Below are 13,331 nucleotides of genomic sequence, written 5' to 3'. Positions count from 1 at the left end.
CACACAACAGACAACAGACAAGATACAATATGCAAATACACACACACACAACAGACAACAGACAAGATACAATATGCAAATACACACACACACACACAACAGACAGGATACAATATGCAAATACACACACACACACACACACAACAGACAGGATACAATATGCAAAAACACACACATACACACAGTTTTGGTCAGCAGCGTGAGTGTGTGTGTTTGATCAAGCTGTATAGGGGGCGGGGACTCTTCTCTTGGCCCCGCCCCTGGAATGTTCTCATTATGGAAAAAGAGTCAAACACACACGCACAGTTAAACATCAGGCTGGTGATGGAAGTTGAAGTATACACACTCAGACACACCATACACACACACACTCAGACGCACATACAAACTCAAACACAAACTCAGATACAGTCCCTGATAAGTTGATAACATGACAAAATCTTTTTAAAACACACACACACACACACTCTGCGGCTGGAGTTGGTGAGTGGGAGTGGTTTCAGCTTGGCTTTGGTCTCAGGCTGCAGGATCTGCGCCGTCATTGGTCCTCCAGCAGAGGGGCGTGGCTCAGTCAAAATCAGCCAATCAGCATCAGGTGGCCATGCTGGGCGGGGCTTCCTCTGAGCTAAGCTCCTCCCCCAATATCGCCTTCACTTGGTCCAGAGTCTGAGCTTGACGAATCAACTCCAACTTTACCTGAAGGCACACACACACACACACACACACACACACACACACACACACAGACACACAGATTACTGAATGTCGGATGTGAGTGTGATGTGATTGTGAGCGTGTGTGTGAGGGATTGAGTGTGCGTGTGTAGGTGTAGGTGTAGGTGTGTGTGTGAAGTCCATCTCTACGTTCTGGCTGGTGTCCATTTGAGTGTGTGTTTGTGTGTGTGTGTGCGTGTAGAGACTGTGAGAGCTGGACAAAGTCCATCTGTACGGTCTGGCTGGTGTCCATCTGCGTGTGTATGTGTGTGTGTGTATATGTGTGTGTGTGTGTGTGTGTGTGTATATATATATATATATATATATATATATATATATATGAAGAGTCCAGATGCAAAACCCTCTAAATCCGTCTGACCACTTTTCTTTTAAATGAGCATTTAAATTCAGTCTCCTATAGGTTTTTGCCTATAAATCGATATTTCAGACCAGGAAGAGAGTGGTATTTAGTGGGTTTAGAAGTTAAATTATTTGATTAGCGTATACTATGTGTGGAGCGCATCCCCTCACCATCTTTATCTCATTTTTGACATAGGTGGCATTTAGAGGCTTTTGCATCTGAACCCTTCATATGTGTGTGTGTGTTTGTACCTGTAGAGACTGGGAGAGCTGGACGAAGTCCATCTGTACGGTCTGGCTGGTGTCCATCTGAGTGCGAAGGCTGATCACCTGACTGCGGAACTCCAGACACTGCTGCTGCAGCGACGCCTGGGGGGGGGGGGGGGGGGGGTATAACAGTAAGTGTGTGTGTGTGACTGGGTATGTGGCTGTATGTAATGTTGTTCAATGTATCACTGTGTGTATGGTAAGGCTGCACGATTTGGGGGAAATATCTCATTTGTGATTTCTCTGACAGATAATGTGACTTTGCAGATACGATTTTTTAATGTCAATGTCAACATTCAATTCAACATTCCAAATGTCTCTTTTAGTGTGTGTGTGTACCTTGTCGTTCTGGAGACTCTTCTTGTCTCCCTGGAGATGAGCTAGCGCCACTCGCAGGCCCTGAAGTTCAGTGCGACACGCCTGCATCTCACACTCCAACTACACACACACACACACACACACACACACACACACACACACACGCACGCACACAGACTTTAAATTATTACATGTATACGCACACATAAAATATATACTGAAAACAACAATAAACAAACCAGACAGACACATAATGAAACCCCTCACACACAAACACACACACAGAAACACACAAACTCTCTCACACACACACACACCTTTTCCTTCTGGGTTTGGATGCGGTCCGTCTCTGTTTTTAAACTGGACAGCCGGACTGGACATTGAACACAAACAGACATTTTTTAATTCCAACATAAACCGTTAAATATTTCCACACACTCACATATACTGTATGTCTGTATACTGTATAATCTTTCAGATGTTTACACAAAATTGACACTTGTTGTTCATCTACAGAAACAACATCAAGGGTTCATGTGAAACCAATGAGGCTTTGCACAGATAAAACACACGCATGCACACACACACACTGATGCTTCCATGTGTGGATTAGTAGATTATGTGTTTGGTTGTTTACTGTTATTATTTACTGATGTTGTTTACTTTACTACATACGTTTCTCACTTACCCTCAAGCACTTCTGCAGGACCACCAGCAAACCACAGAGGGAGAGAAGAGAGACACACGCACGCACACACACACACGCACGCACACACACACACCACACACATGCGCACACACACATGCACGCACACACACATACCACACGCACACACACATACCACACACATGCGCACACACGCACACATACCACACACATACCACACACACGCGCACACACACACGCGCACACACACACACAGTTAGTGTACACCAAGACCAGCACACGCACGCACAAACACAGGGGCACACACATACACATAAGATACAGGCAGACTGATAGGCAGGAGAAGTCCTTGAGTGAAAGACAGACAGACAGCAGTAGTCGTTCAGTGAGACAGACAGACACACAGACAGACAGACAGGCAGACAGACAGACAGGCAGTAGTAGTCGATAAGTGAGACAGGCAGACAGACAGGCAGTAGTAGTCGATAAGTGAGACAGACAGACAGACAGGCAGAGACAGACAGACAGACAGACAGACAGACAGGCAGTAGTAGTCGATAAGTGAGACAGACAGACAGACAGGCAGTAGTAGTCGATAAGTGAGACAGACAGACAGACAGGCAGAGACAGACAGACAGACAGACAGACAGACAGGCAGTAGTAGTCGATAAGTGAGACAGACAGACAGGCAGTAGTAGTCGATAACTGAGACAGACAGACAGGCAGTAGTAGTCGATAACTGAGACAGACCGCTCTCTTCTGTGCGTGTCTCCAGCTGCTCCTTCAGGTTGACGATTTCGATGCGCAATCTCTCCTCACAGTGCGACCCCTAGTGGTACAAACCACAACTACACGTCAGCTACCACACACGCAGAGGCATCACACACACACAACTACACAGACAGACAGACAGACAGACACACACACACCTGCATTGAGGAGCTGCTGAAGTTTGTGTTCATCTCTGCTGCCCCTTCCTCTTCTGGCTCCTCCCCTTTCAGTCTGGACAGCTCGCTACACACTCTCCTCTGAGAAACAGACAGCTCTGCCTACACACACACACACACGCACGCAGACACAGACACAGACAGAAACACACACACACACACACACACAGTTAAGTTATAAGTCTGAGAAGTTTGTGATATGTGGGCAAGTTTTGATTGGACAAGCAGCTTGTCACTCACCAGGCGGCTCTGCACAGCACTCTGTGATTGGCTGAAAGACTGCTGCAGCTCCTGGAGGAGGGCCTCTGATGTCTGCACCTGAGACTGGAGGACTGACACCTGAACACACACACACACACGCACAAACACACACACACACCACACACACACCACACACACACACACACACAGGTAGATCAGGCAGGTCGCTCAGGTGTTTCACAGACAAGTGAAGAGGCAGATCAGTGTGTGAGTGAACTCCATTCTGTACTCTAATCTGTATGTGTAAGTGGATATGTGTGTGTATCTGTGAGAGTGTGTGAGTGAACTCCATTCTGTACTCTAATCTGTATGTGTAAGTGGATATGTGTGTGTATCTGTGAGAGTGTGTGAGTGAACTCCATTCTGTACTCTAATCTGTATGTGTAAGTGGATATGTGTGTGTATCTGTGAGAGTGTGTGAGTGAACTCCATTCTGTACCTAATCTGTATGTGTAAGTGGATATGTGTGTGTATCTGTGAGAGTGTGTGAGTGAACTCCATTCTGTACCTAATCTGTATGTGTAAGTGGATATGTGTGTGTATCTGTGAGAGTGTGTGAGTGAACTCCATTCTGTACTCTAATCTGTATGTGTAAGTGGATATGTGTGTGTATCTGTGAGAGTGTGTGAGTGAACTCCATTCTGTACTCTAATCTGTATGTGTAAGTGGATATGTGTGTGTATCTGTGAGAGTGTGTGAGTGAACTCCATTCTGTACCTAATCTGTATGTGTAAGTGGATATGTGTGTGTATCTGTGAGAGTGTGTGAGTGAACTCCATTCTGTACTCTAATCTGTATGTGTAAGTGGATATGTGTGTGTATCTGTGAGAGTGTGTGAGTGAACTCCATTCTGTACCTAATCTGTATGTGTAAGTGGATATGTGTGTGTATCTGTGAGAGTGTGTGAGTGAACTCCATTCTGTACTCTAATCTGTATGTGTAAGTGGATATGTGTGTGTATCTGTGAGAGTGTGTGAGTGAACTCCATTCTGTACCTAATCTGTATGTGTAAGTGGATATGTGTGTGTATCTGTGAGAGTGTGTGAGTGAACTCCATTCTGTACTCTAATCTGTATGTGTAAGTGGATATGTGTGTGTATCTGTGAGAGTGTGTGAGTGAACTCCATTCTGTACCTAATCTGTATGTGTAAGTGGATATGTGTGTGTATCTGTGAGAGTGTGTGAGTGAACTCCATTCTGTACTCTAATCTGTATGTGTAAGTGGATATGTGTGTGTATCTGTGAGAGTGTGTGAGTGAACTCCATTCTGTACCTAATCTGTATGTGTAAGTGGATATGTGTGTGTATCTGTGAGAGTGTGTGAGTGAACTCCATTCTGTGGAGTACTCTAATCTGTATGTGTAAGTGGATATGTGTGTGTATCTGTGAGAGTGTGTGAGTGAACTCCATTCTGTACCTAATCTGTATGTGTAAGTGGATATGTGTGTGTATCTGTGAGAGTGTGTGAGTGAACTCCATTCTGTACCTAATCTGTATGTGTAAGTGGATATGTGTGTGTATCTGTGAGAGTGTGTGAGTGAACTCCATTCTGTACCTAATCTGTATGTGTAAGTGGATATGTGTGTGTATCTGTGAGAGTGTGTGAGTGAACTCCATTCTGTACCTAATCTGTATGTGTAAGTGGATATGTGTGTGTATCTGTGAGAGTGTGTGAGTGAACTCCATTCTGTACCTAATCTGTATGTGTAAGTGGATATGTGTGTGTATCTGTGAGAGTGTGTGAGTGAGAGAGTGTGTGTGTGTGTGCGTGCATGCGTTACCCGTTTCTGCGGTCTGAGTGTGTGTGTGTGTGTGTGTGTGTGTGTGTGTGTGTGTGTGTGTGTGTGTGTGTGTGTGTGTGTGTGTGTGTGTGTATGTTAGTGTTGTCACGATACCAAAATTAATGTTTCGATACCGATACCAAGTCAAGAATTGGGATTTCTATACTTCTTCGATACTTTTAAAAAAATGTGTTTGATTTGGGGGCCCCACCACCTTGACATCATCATCAGCAATATTGAATATACTGTAGTGTGATCATTCACACCAGTGGCCATCCCAGATTCTGCTTGACTCTCTCCACACAAACACACATGGAAAATGATGGCTTATGTCATATTTCATATATTCTGCATAATTACTAGTAAATATATTTAGCAATTTGAAAACTATTCTAAAACTATAACTATTTTTAAACTATTACACTTAGGCATAATCTTTAATGTGGTGTGTAGGTCTAATTGCGTGCACATTGGTGATGAGTAGGTGTAATTGAGTGCACATTGGTGATGTGTAGGTCTAATTGAGTGCACATTGGTGATGAGTAGGTGTAATTGAGTGCCTGTCACTTTAAGAGATACGTGAGAGTAATTGACCTTGTCTCACGGTTTTAGTCTAGTGAATAAAAGTTGCACATAGCGCATCAGGATATGTGGATGCAATTAATTATGTTTTGTATGTCATTAGATAAAATAAATGTACAAGTCGAAGAAAATCTTTCTGGGATCATAGAAGAGATAAGTGTCTTGCAATGTTCATTAATGATTTTAGCGAGCAATAATTGTCAAACGTGACCTGAGCTAGCGGGATAGTTAGCAAGGGTCTCTCTTCAGATGTAAAAGTTTGCGATGGTTGCTTAGCCTATTTCTAAATTACATTGAACCCAAATAGTAGGCCTAAATGACCAAAATCCCACAGCCTAGGTAGGTTAGCAACACAAACTTCAGAGATGCAAGTGAGCAAATCAACTTGATATTAGCCTATTATTATGTGTTACCATAGCATCACTTGAACTAGCAGCCATGTCTCGCTGTTTATAGCACGACAGCTGCGCTTACGTGTGTGTGAGGAGAAAAGACGCACAGCCACAGGTTAGGGGAGGAGGCGCAAGAAGCTTGCCTTGCGCACACGCATGTTACTTCAAAAGAACACGGTCATTCTCAAAAGTATCGATACTAATAAAATTAGGCATCGTGACATTTTTAATTTGAAGGTATTGCAATACTTTTGTAGTATTGGTGCACCGTGCAACACTAGTGTGTGTGTGTGTATGTGTGTGTGTGTGTGTGTGTGTGTGTGTGTGTGTGTGTATGTGTGTGTGCGTGCGTATGTGTGTGTGTGTAGTGTGTGTGCGTGCGTGTGTGTAGTGTGTGTGCGTGTAGTGTGTGTGTGTATGTGTGTGTGCGTGCGTGCGTGTGTGTGTGTGTGTGCGTGTGTGTGTGTGTGTGTGCGTGTAGTGTGTGTGCGTGTAGTGTAGTGTGTGTGTGTGTGTATGTGTGCGTGCGTGTGTGTGTGTGCGTGTAGTGTAGTGTGTGTGTGTGTGTGTGTATGTGTGTGCGTATGTGTGTGTGCGTGTGTGTGCGTGTGCGTGTAGTGTGTGTGCGTGTGTAGTGTGTGTGCGTGTGTGTGCGTGTAGTGTGTGTGCATGTAGTGTAGTGTGTGTGTGTGTGTGCGTATGTGTGTGTGCGTATGTGTGTGTGCGTGTGTAGTGTGTGTGCGTGCGTGTGTGTGTGTATGTGTGTGTGCGTGCGTATGTGTGTGTGTGTAGTGTGTGTGCGTGTGTGTGCGTGCGTGTGTGTGCATACGTATGTGTGTGTGTGTAGTGTGTGTGCGTGCGTGTGTGTGCGTAGTGTGTGTAGTGTGTGTGCGTGTGTGTAGTGTGTGTGCGTGTAGTGTGTGTGTGTGTATGTGTGTGTATGTGCGTGTAGTGTGTGTGTGTGTAGTGTGCGTGCGTGTGTGTGCAGTGTGTGTAGTGTGTGTATGTGTGCGTGCGTATGTGTGTGTAGTGTGTGTGCGTGCGTGTAGTGTGTGTGTAGTGTGTGTGCGTGCGTGTAGTGTTTGTGTGTGTGTAGTGTGTGTAGTGTGTGTGTGTGTATGTGTGTGTGTGTAGTGTGCGTGCGTATGTGTGTGTGTGTGTAGTGTGTGTAGTGTGTGTGCGTGCGTGTAGTGTTTGTGTGTGTGTAGTGTGTGTGCATGCTTGTGTGTGTGTAGTGTGTGTAGTGTGTGTGCGTGCGTGTAGTGTTTGTGTGTGTGTAGTGTGTGTGCGTGTGTGTAGTGTGTGTGCGTGTGCGTAGTGTGTGTAGTGTGTGTGCGTGCGTGTGTGTGCGTGTGTATGTGTGTGTGTGTGTGTAGTGTGTGTAGTGTGTGTGCGTGCGTGTGGTGTGTGTGTGTGTGTGTGTAGTGTGCGTGCGTGTGCGTGCGTGTGGTGTGTGTGTGTAGTGTGCGTGCGTGTGTGTGCAGTGTGTGTAGTGTGTGTGTGTATGTGTGTGTATGTGTGCGTATGTGTGTGTGTGTAGTGTGTGTAGTGTGTGTGCGTGCGTGTAGTGTGTGTGTGTGTGTATGTGTGTGTGCGTGCGTGTGTGTAGTGTGTGTGCGTGCAGTGTTTGTGTGTGTGTAGTGTGTGTAGTGTGTGTGCGTGCGTGTGGTGTGTGTGTGTGTGTAGTGTGCGTGCGTGTGTGTGCAGTGTGTGTAGTGTGTGTGTGTACTGTATGTGTGTGTATGTGTGCGTATGTGTGTGTGTGTAGTGTGTGTAGTAGTGTGTGCGTGCGTGTAGTGTGTGTGTGTGTGTGTGTGTGCGTGCGTATGTGAGTGTGTGTAGTGTGTGTGCGTGCGTGTAGTGTTTGTGTGTGTGTAGTGTGTGTGCGTGCGTGTAGTGTTTGTGTGTGTGTAGTGTGTGTAGTGTGTGTAGTGTGTGTGTGTGCGTGTGTGTGCGTGCGTGTGTGTAGTGTGTGTGCGTGCAGTGTTTGTGTGTGTGTAGTGTGTGTAGTGTGTGTGCGTGCGTGTGGTGTGTGTGTGTGTGTAGTGTGCGTGCGTGTGTGTGCAGTGTATGTAGTGTGTGTGTGTACTGTATGTGTGTGTATGTGTGTGTATGTGTGCGTATGTGTGTGTGTGTAGTGTGTGTAGTAGTGTGTGCGTGCGTGTAGTGTGTGTGTGTGTGTATGTGTGTGTGCGTGCGTATGTGAGTGTGTGTAGTGTGTGTGCGTGCGTGTAGTGTTTGTGTGTGTGTAGTGTGTGTGCGTGCGTGTAGTGTTTGTGTGTGTGTAGTGTGTGTAGTGTGTGTGTGTGCGTGTAGTGTGTGTGCGTGTGTGTGTAGTGTGTGTAGTGCGTGTGTGTAGTGTGTGTAGTGCGTGTGTGTAGTGTGTGTGCGTATGTGTGTGTGTGTAGTGTGTGTGTGCGTGTGTGTGTGCGTGCGTGTGCGTATGTGTGTGTGTGTGTGTGTGTGTGTAGTGTGTGTGTGTGTAGTGTGTGTGTGTGTGTAGTGTGTGCGTGCGTGCATGCGTGTGTGTGTAGTGTGTGTGTGTTACCTGTTTCTGTGTTTCTGTGGTCTGAGTGTCCAACTCTCTCTCCAGCTCTATTCTCTGCTCACGCAACTGAGTCACCTCTCCCTGCAGCTCCGCAACCTACACACACACACACACACACACACACACACGCACGCACGCACAGACACACACGCACACACACAATAGCACAATAGAAACACACAATAATGTATTGTTATTATATTCTATTAATCATATAGAATATAGATCATAGATATAGATCATTAATAATACATGTAATCGACTAATCGTACATCTCAGCTTTGTGTATAGAGATTTAGCAATGGTGTTGTGAGATTTTCAGTGTGTGTTTGAGTGACCTCAAACGTATGTGTGTGTGTTAGGGCTCTCAATCTTCCACTAAAATCCTATACCAATATCATTCATTATTATTTTTAATAGTCGATTTATATTTGAATATTTAATGCTCAAATATTAATATGTACTATGTGTCTATATAAATGTAAATGTAAATCAGGTTTCTCGGCCAAGTGTACTTGCGTATACAAGGAATTTGGTCTCTGCATTTATCCTATCCGCGAATTAGTAAAACACACAGAGCACACACTGAACACACAGTGAGGTGAAGCACACACTTACCCAGAGCAGTGAGCTGCCTTGCTACAGCCGCGATCGGGGAGCAGTGAGGGGTTAGATGCCTTGCTCAAGGGCACTTCAGCCGTGCCTACTGGTCGGGGATCGAACCGGCAACCCTCCGGTTACAAGTCCGAAGCCCTAACCAGTAGGCCACGACTATGCACTGTATAAATGTACTATGTATCTATGCACTGTATAAATGTACTATGTATCTATGCATATATATAAATGTATCTGTATAAACAGACTTATACCAGTGCCACTATCAGCACATTGTTGAAACAGTTCCATGATCAATTATGCCGCAACCTACAGTAGTCAAATTAGCCTATTAGAAATATTTTAGCCTATTAGCCATATTAGCCTATAGACATATTAGCCTATTAGCCATTTTAGTCTATAGACATATTAGCCTATTAGCCATTTTAGTCTATAGACATATTAGCCTATTAGCCATTTTAGTCTATAGACATATTAGCCTATTAGCCATTTTAGTCTATAGACATATTAGCCTATTAGCCATTTTAGTCTATAGACATATTAGCCTATTAGCCATATTAACCTTTAGACATTTTAGCCTATTAGCCATATTAGTCTATAGACATATTAGCCTATTAGCCATATTAGCCTATTAGCCATATTAGTCTATAGACATATTAGCCTATTAGCCATTTTAGTCTATAGACATATTAGCCTATTAGCCATATTAACCTTTAGACATTTTAGCCTATTAGACATATTAGCCTATTAGCCATATTAGCCTATAGACTTATTAGCCTATTAGCCATATTAGTCTATTAGCCATTTAACCATATTAGCCTATAGACAAGTGACAGAAGCATCGGACATAGAGCCGGGAGGTCTAGCTGCGGTTCCTCACCCTGGGATTGTTCACCTAGCTTCACCTCACCTTCTTGAATTTCCCCTGGGGATCAATAAAGTATCTATCTATCTATCTATCTATCTATCTTGCCATGCTGTAGCGTTATCAGGTGTGCCCTCAGACTGCTCGTTATCGAGTGATATCTTATTTGGGTGTGTGTGTGTGTGTGTGCAGTGTGTCCCAATCGGAGTGTGTGATGAGCCGGTGTGTAGATAGATAGATAGATAGATAGATAGATACTTTATTGATCCCCAGGGGAAATTCAAGGTCTCAGTAGCATACAGACAACACACACACATTCACTAACAGCAGAAAAAGTAATTAAAAGTATATAATATAAAAACACAACTAAGCAATAAGGACAGTAGAAGATAAAGAATATACTAAATATTTTAACACTTAATCTAAATCAATTCTAAAAGCAGTATCCACATAGTGGTAATTAATCAATCAAGAGGCGCTTGCAATGACTGAGGCAGGGACTGAGCCTGTGATTCTCTGTGCATAGTAAGGTAATGTAAGGTGCTCTGTGTGAGTGAGTGTCATGGTGATAGTGCAATGGTGATAGTGCAAATGAGTAAGTCCAACAGTGCAACAGTGCAAGAATAAGTCTATATAGGGCAGGGCAGCCGTGGCCTACTGGAGGGCAGCCGTGGCCTACTGGTTAGGGCTTCGAACTTGTAACCGGAGGGTTGCCGGTTCGAACCCCGACCAGTAGGCGCAGCTGTAGTGCCCTTGAGCAAGGCACCTAACCCCTCACTGCTCCCCGAGCGCCGCTGTTGTTGCAGGCAGCTCACTGTGCCGGGATTAGTGTGTGCTTCACCTCACTGTGTGTATACACTGTGTGCTGTGTGTTTCACTAATTCACAGATTGGGTTAAATGCAGAGACCAAATTTCCCTCACGGAATCAAAAGAGTATATATATATATATATATATATAAAAAACTATTTTAAGAAAAGGTATATATATATATATATATAACTATTTTAAGAAAAGGTATAAGTGTGGCCTGGATGGAGGGGTTGTGCATATGTGCTAATGTGCTAATATAGCACGCAAACAGTGAGGCAGAAAGACAGTGGTAAAAAGTAAAAAGTGGCTAGTGGACAGACAGTATCCAAACATGGAGGTGGTGAAGAGGCAGACAGACTATGCAGAGAAGTCTATCTCTCCTCTTCCTTTAAGTGAAGCATTGAACAGTTCAATGGCCCTGGGGACAAATGACTTCCTCAGTCTGTCTGTTGTGCAAGGCAGTAAGCGAAGTCTCCAGCTGATCAGGCTCTTCTGCTTAACAATAGTGCTGTGGAGTGCATGCGTGTGTGTGTGTGTGTGTGTGTGTACCTGTGCGTGTAGTGCGTCCCAGTCGAAGTGTGTGATGAGCCGGTGTGTGTGTGTGTTTGTAGTGTTGTCACGATACCAAAATGATGACTTCGATACGATACCTGCCATAAATATCACGATGCTCGATACTGACTCATACCTCCTCCAAGTTTATTGAGTCATTTGTGTTGAATTCGGTGCACTTTTGTAGTGTGCAGGTCAATTCTGGGTTCTAAACTTCCTACATAATTATTATTTTTATAGTCAGTAAAATAGTAGGCCTACTTTGTGTGATTAAGTCCTTTATATTGTGTTATAGTTCATTTACATTGTGTTGTGTTTTGCCAATAAAGTAGCTTTAAATAGCCAAACTAGGCTAGATCAAGGTCAGTGTTGAAATTACTGCATGCAAATCATACACTGTGCGATACACCGTGCAACACTATATGTGTGTGTGTGTGCGTGTAGTGCGTCCCAGTCAGAGTGTGTGATGAGCCGATGTGTGTGTGTGTGTGTGTGTGTGTGTGTGTGTGTGTGTGTGTACCTGTGCGTGTAGTGCGTCCCAGTCGGAGTGTGTGATGAGCCGGTGTGTGTGTGTGTGTGTGTGTGTGTGTGTGTAGTGCGTCCCAGTCGGAGTGTGTGATGAGCCGGTGTGTGTGTGTGTGTGTGTGTGTGTACCTGTGCGTGTAGTGCGTCCCAGGCGGAGTGTGTGATGAGCCGGTGTCCGGGCGGGGGCAGGTAGATGGCCTCGGGCACCAGCGTTCCCGTGGAGACGATGGAGGCGGTGTCGTCCTGGGGCGGCCGGCGGGGGAGGCAGGGCGTGTCCATCGAGAAGGACACCAGCGACGAGCCGTCCACCAGCGACGAGCCGTCCAGGTGAGATGAGCCGTCCACCAGTGACGAGGCGTCCAGGTGAGACGAGGCGTCCAGGTGAGATGGCGAGCTGTCCAGGTGAGACGAGGCGTCCAGGTGAGATGGCGAGCTGTCCAGGTAGCCACCACCCATCATCATCATCAGACCAGTGTGTTCCAGCTCACCCCCCTCCACCTCACTCCCACGGCCCTCACGTACCCCCCCACCTGCACCCTAGAGATGAGAACAGGACAGAGATCACACACACACACACACACACACACACACACCTGCTCATCACACACCCTAGAGATAGGAACTGGACAGAGATTACACACACACACACACACACACACCTGCTCATCCACACCCTAGAGATGGGAACAGGACAGAGATTAAACACACACACACACACACACACACACACACACCTGCTCATCCACACCCTAGAGATGGGAACAGGACAGAGATTAAACACACACACATCCCCCTAGAGATGAGAACAGGACAGAGATCACACACACACACCTGCTCATCACACACCCTAGAGAACAGGACAGAGATTAAACACACACACACACACCTTGCTGTCGTTGCCAAAGCTGGCTCGTCTCCACTGTGTTCGTTCCATCTGTAGACTGGAGATCCGGGCCTCATACTGAGATGCGGTTTCTATGGACACCAGACAGGAAGTGATGTGTGAGTCAGATGATCTCACATCCAGGTTCCTCTCGCTTTCCTGAACTACTTCTGCTTCCCTATATGTGTATGTGTGTGTGTGTGGCTGTCTATAAGTTTGTTCCTTTAAGGCCAATTCACTCCA

The 13,331-nt window shown here is 45.3% G+C and overlaps 1 protein-coding gene across 3 annotated transcripts in view; it reads right to left on the bottom strand.

Moving 5' to 3' along the window:
- Positions 1 to 406: 406 nt before the first annotated feature.
- The window catches only part of rabep2 (rabaptin, RAB GTPase binding effector protein 2), a 34,625-nt gene continuing 21,700 nt past the window's right edge, over positions 407 to 13,331 (bottom strand). For 2 of the 3 annotated variants that reach the window (XM_042081787.1, XM_042081785.1), the window contains 11 exons: positions 13,092 to 13,180; positions 12,335 to 12,742; positions 8,837 to 8,932; positions 3,513 to 3,611; positions 3,255 to 3,374; positions 3,076 to 3,154; positions 2,347 to 2,358; positions 1,976 to 2,031; positions 1,680 to 1,778; positions 1,326 to 1,442; positions 407 to 696 (listed from right to left, as the gene is read on the bottom strand). In XM_042081787.1, coding sequence (XP_041937721.1) covers positions 592 to 696; positions 1,326 to 1,442; positions 1,680 to 1,778; positions 1,976 to 2,031; positions 2,347 to 2,358; positions 3,076 to 3,154; positions 3,255 to 3,374; positions 3,513 to 3,611; positions 8,837 to 8,932; positions 12,335 to 12,742; positions 13,092 to 13,180 — 1,280 coding nt within the window. In that variant the 3' untranslated portion in view covers positions 407 to 591. The remainder of the gene's footprint in view (positions 697 to 1,325; positions 1,443 to 1,679; positions 1,779 to 1,975; positions 2,032 to 2,346; positions 2,359 to 3,075; positions 3,155 to 3,254; positions 3,375 to 3,512; positions 3,612 to 8,836; positions 8,933 to 12,334; positions 12,743 to 13,091; positions 13,181 to 13,331) is intronic. The other variant, XM_042081786.1, reaches the window with a different exon arrangement.

This window comes from Alosa sapidissima, chromosome 24 (genome assembly GCF_018492685.1).
Source record: "Alosa sapidissima isolate fAloSap1 chromosome 24, fAloSap1.pri, whole genome shotgun sequence".
Lineage (NCBI taxonomy): Eukaryota > Metazoa > Chordata > Actinopteri > Clupeiformes > Clupeidae > Alosa > Alosa sapidissima.
This window is presented reverse-complemented; position numbering and strand designations above follow the sequence as displayed.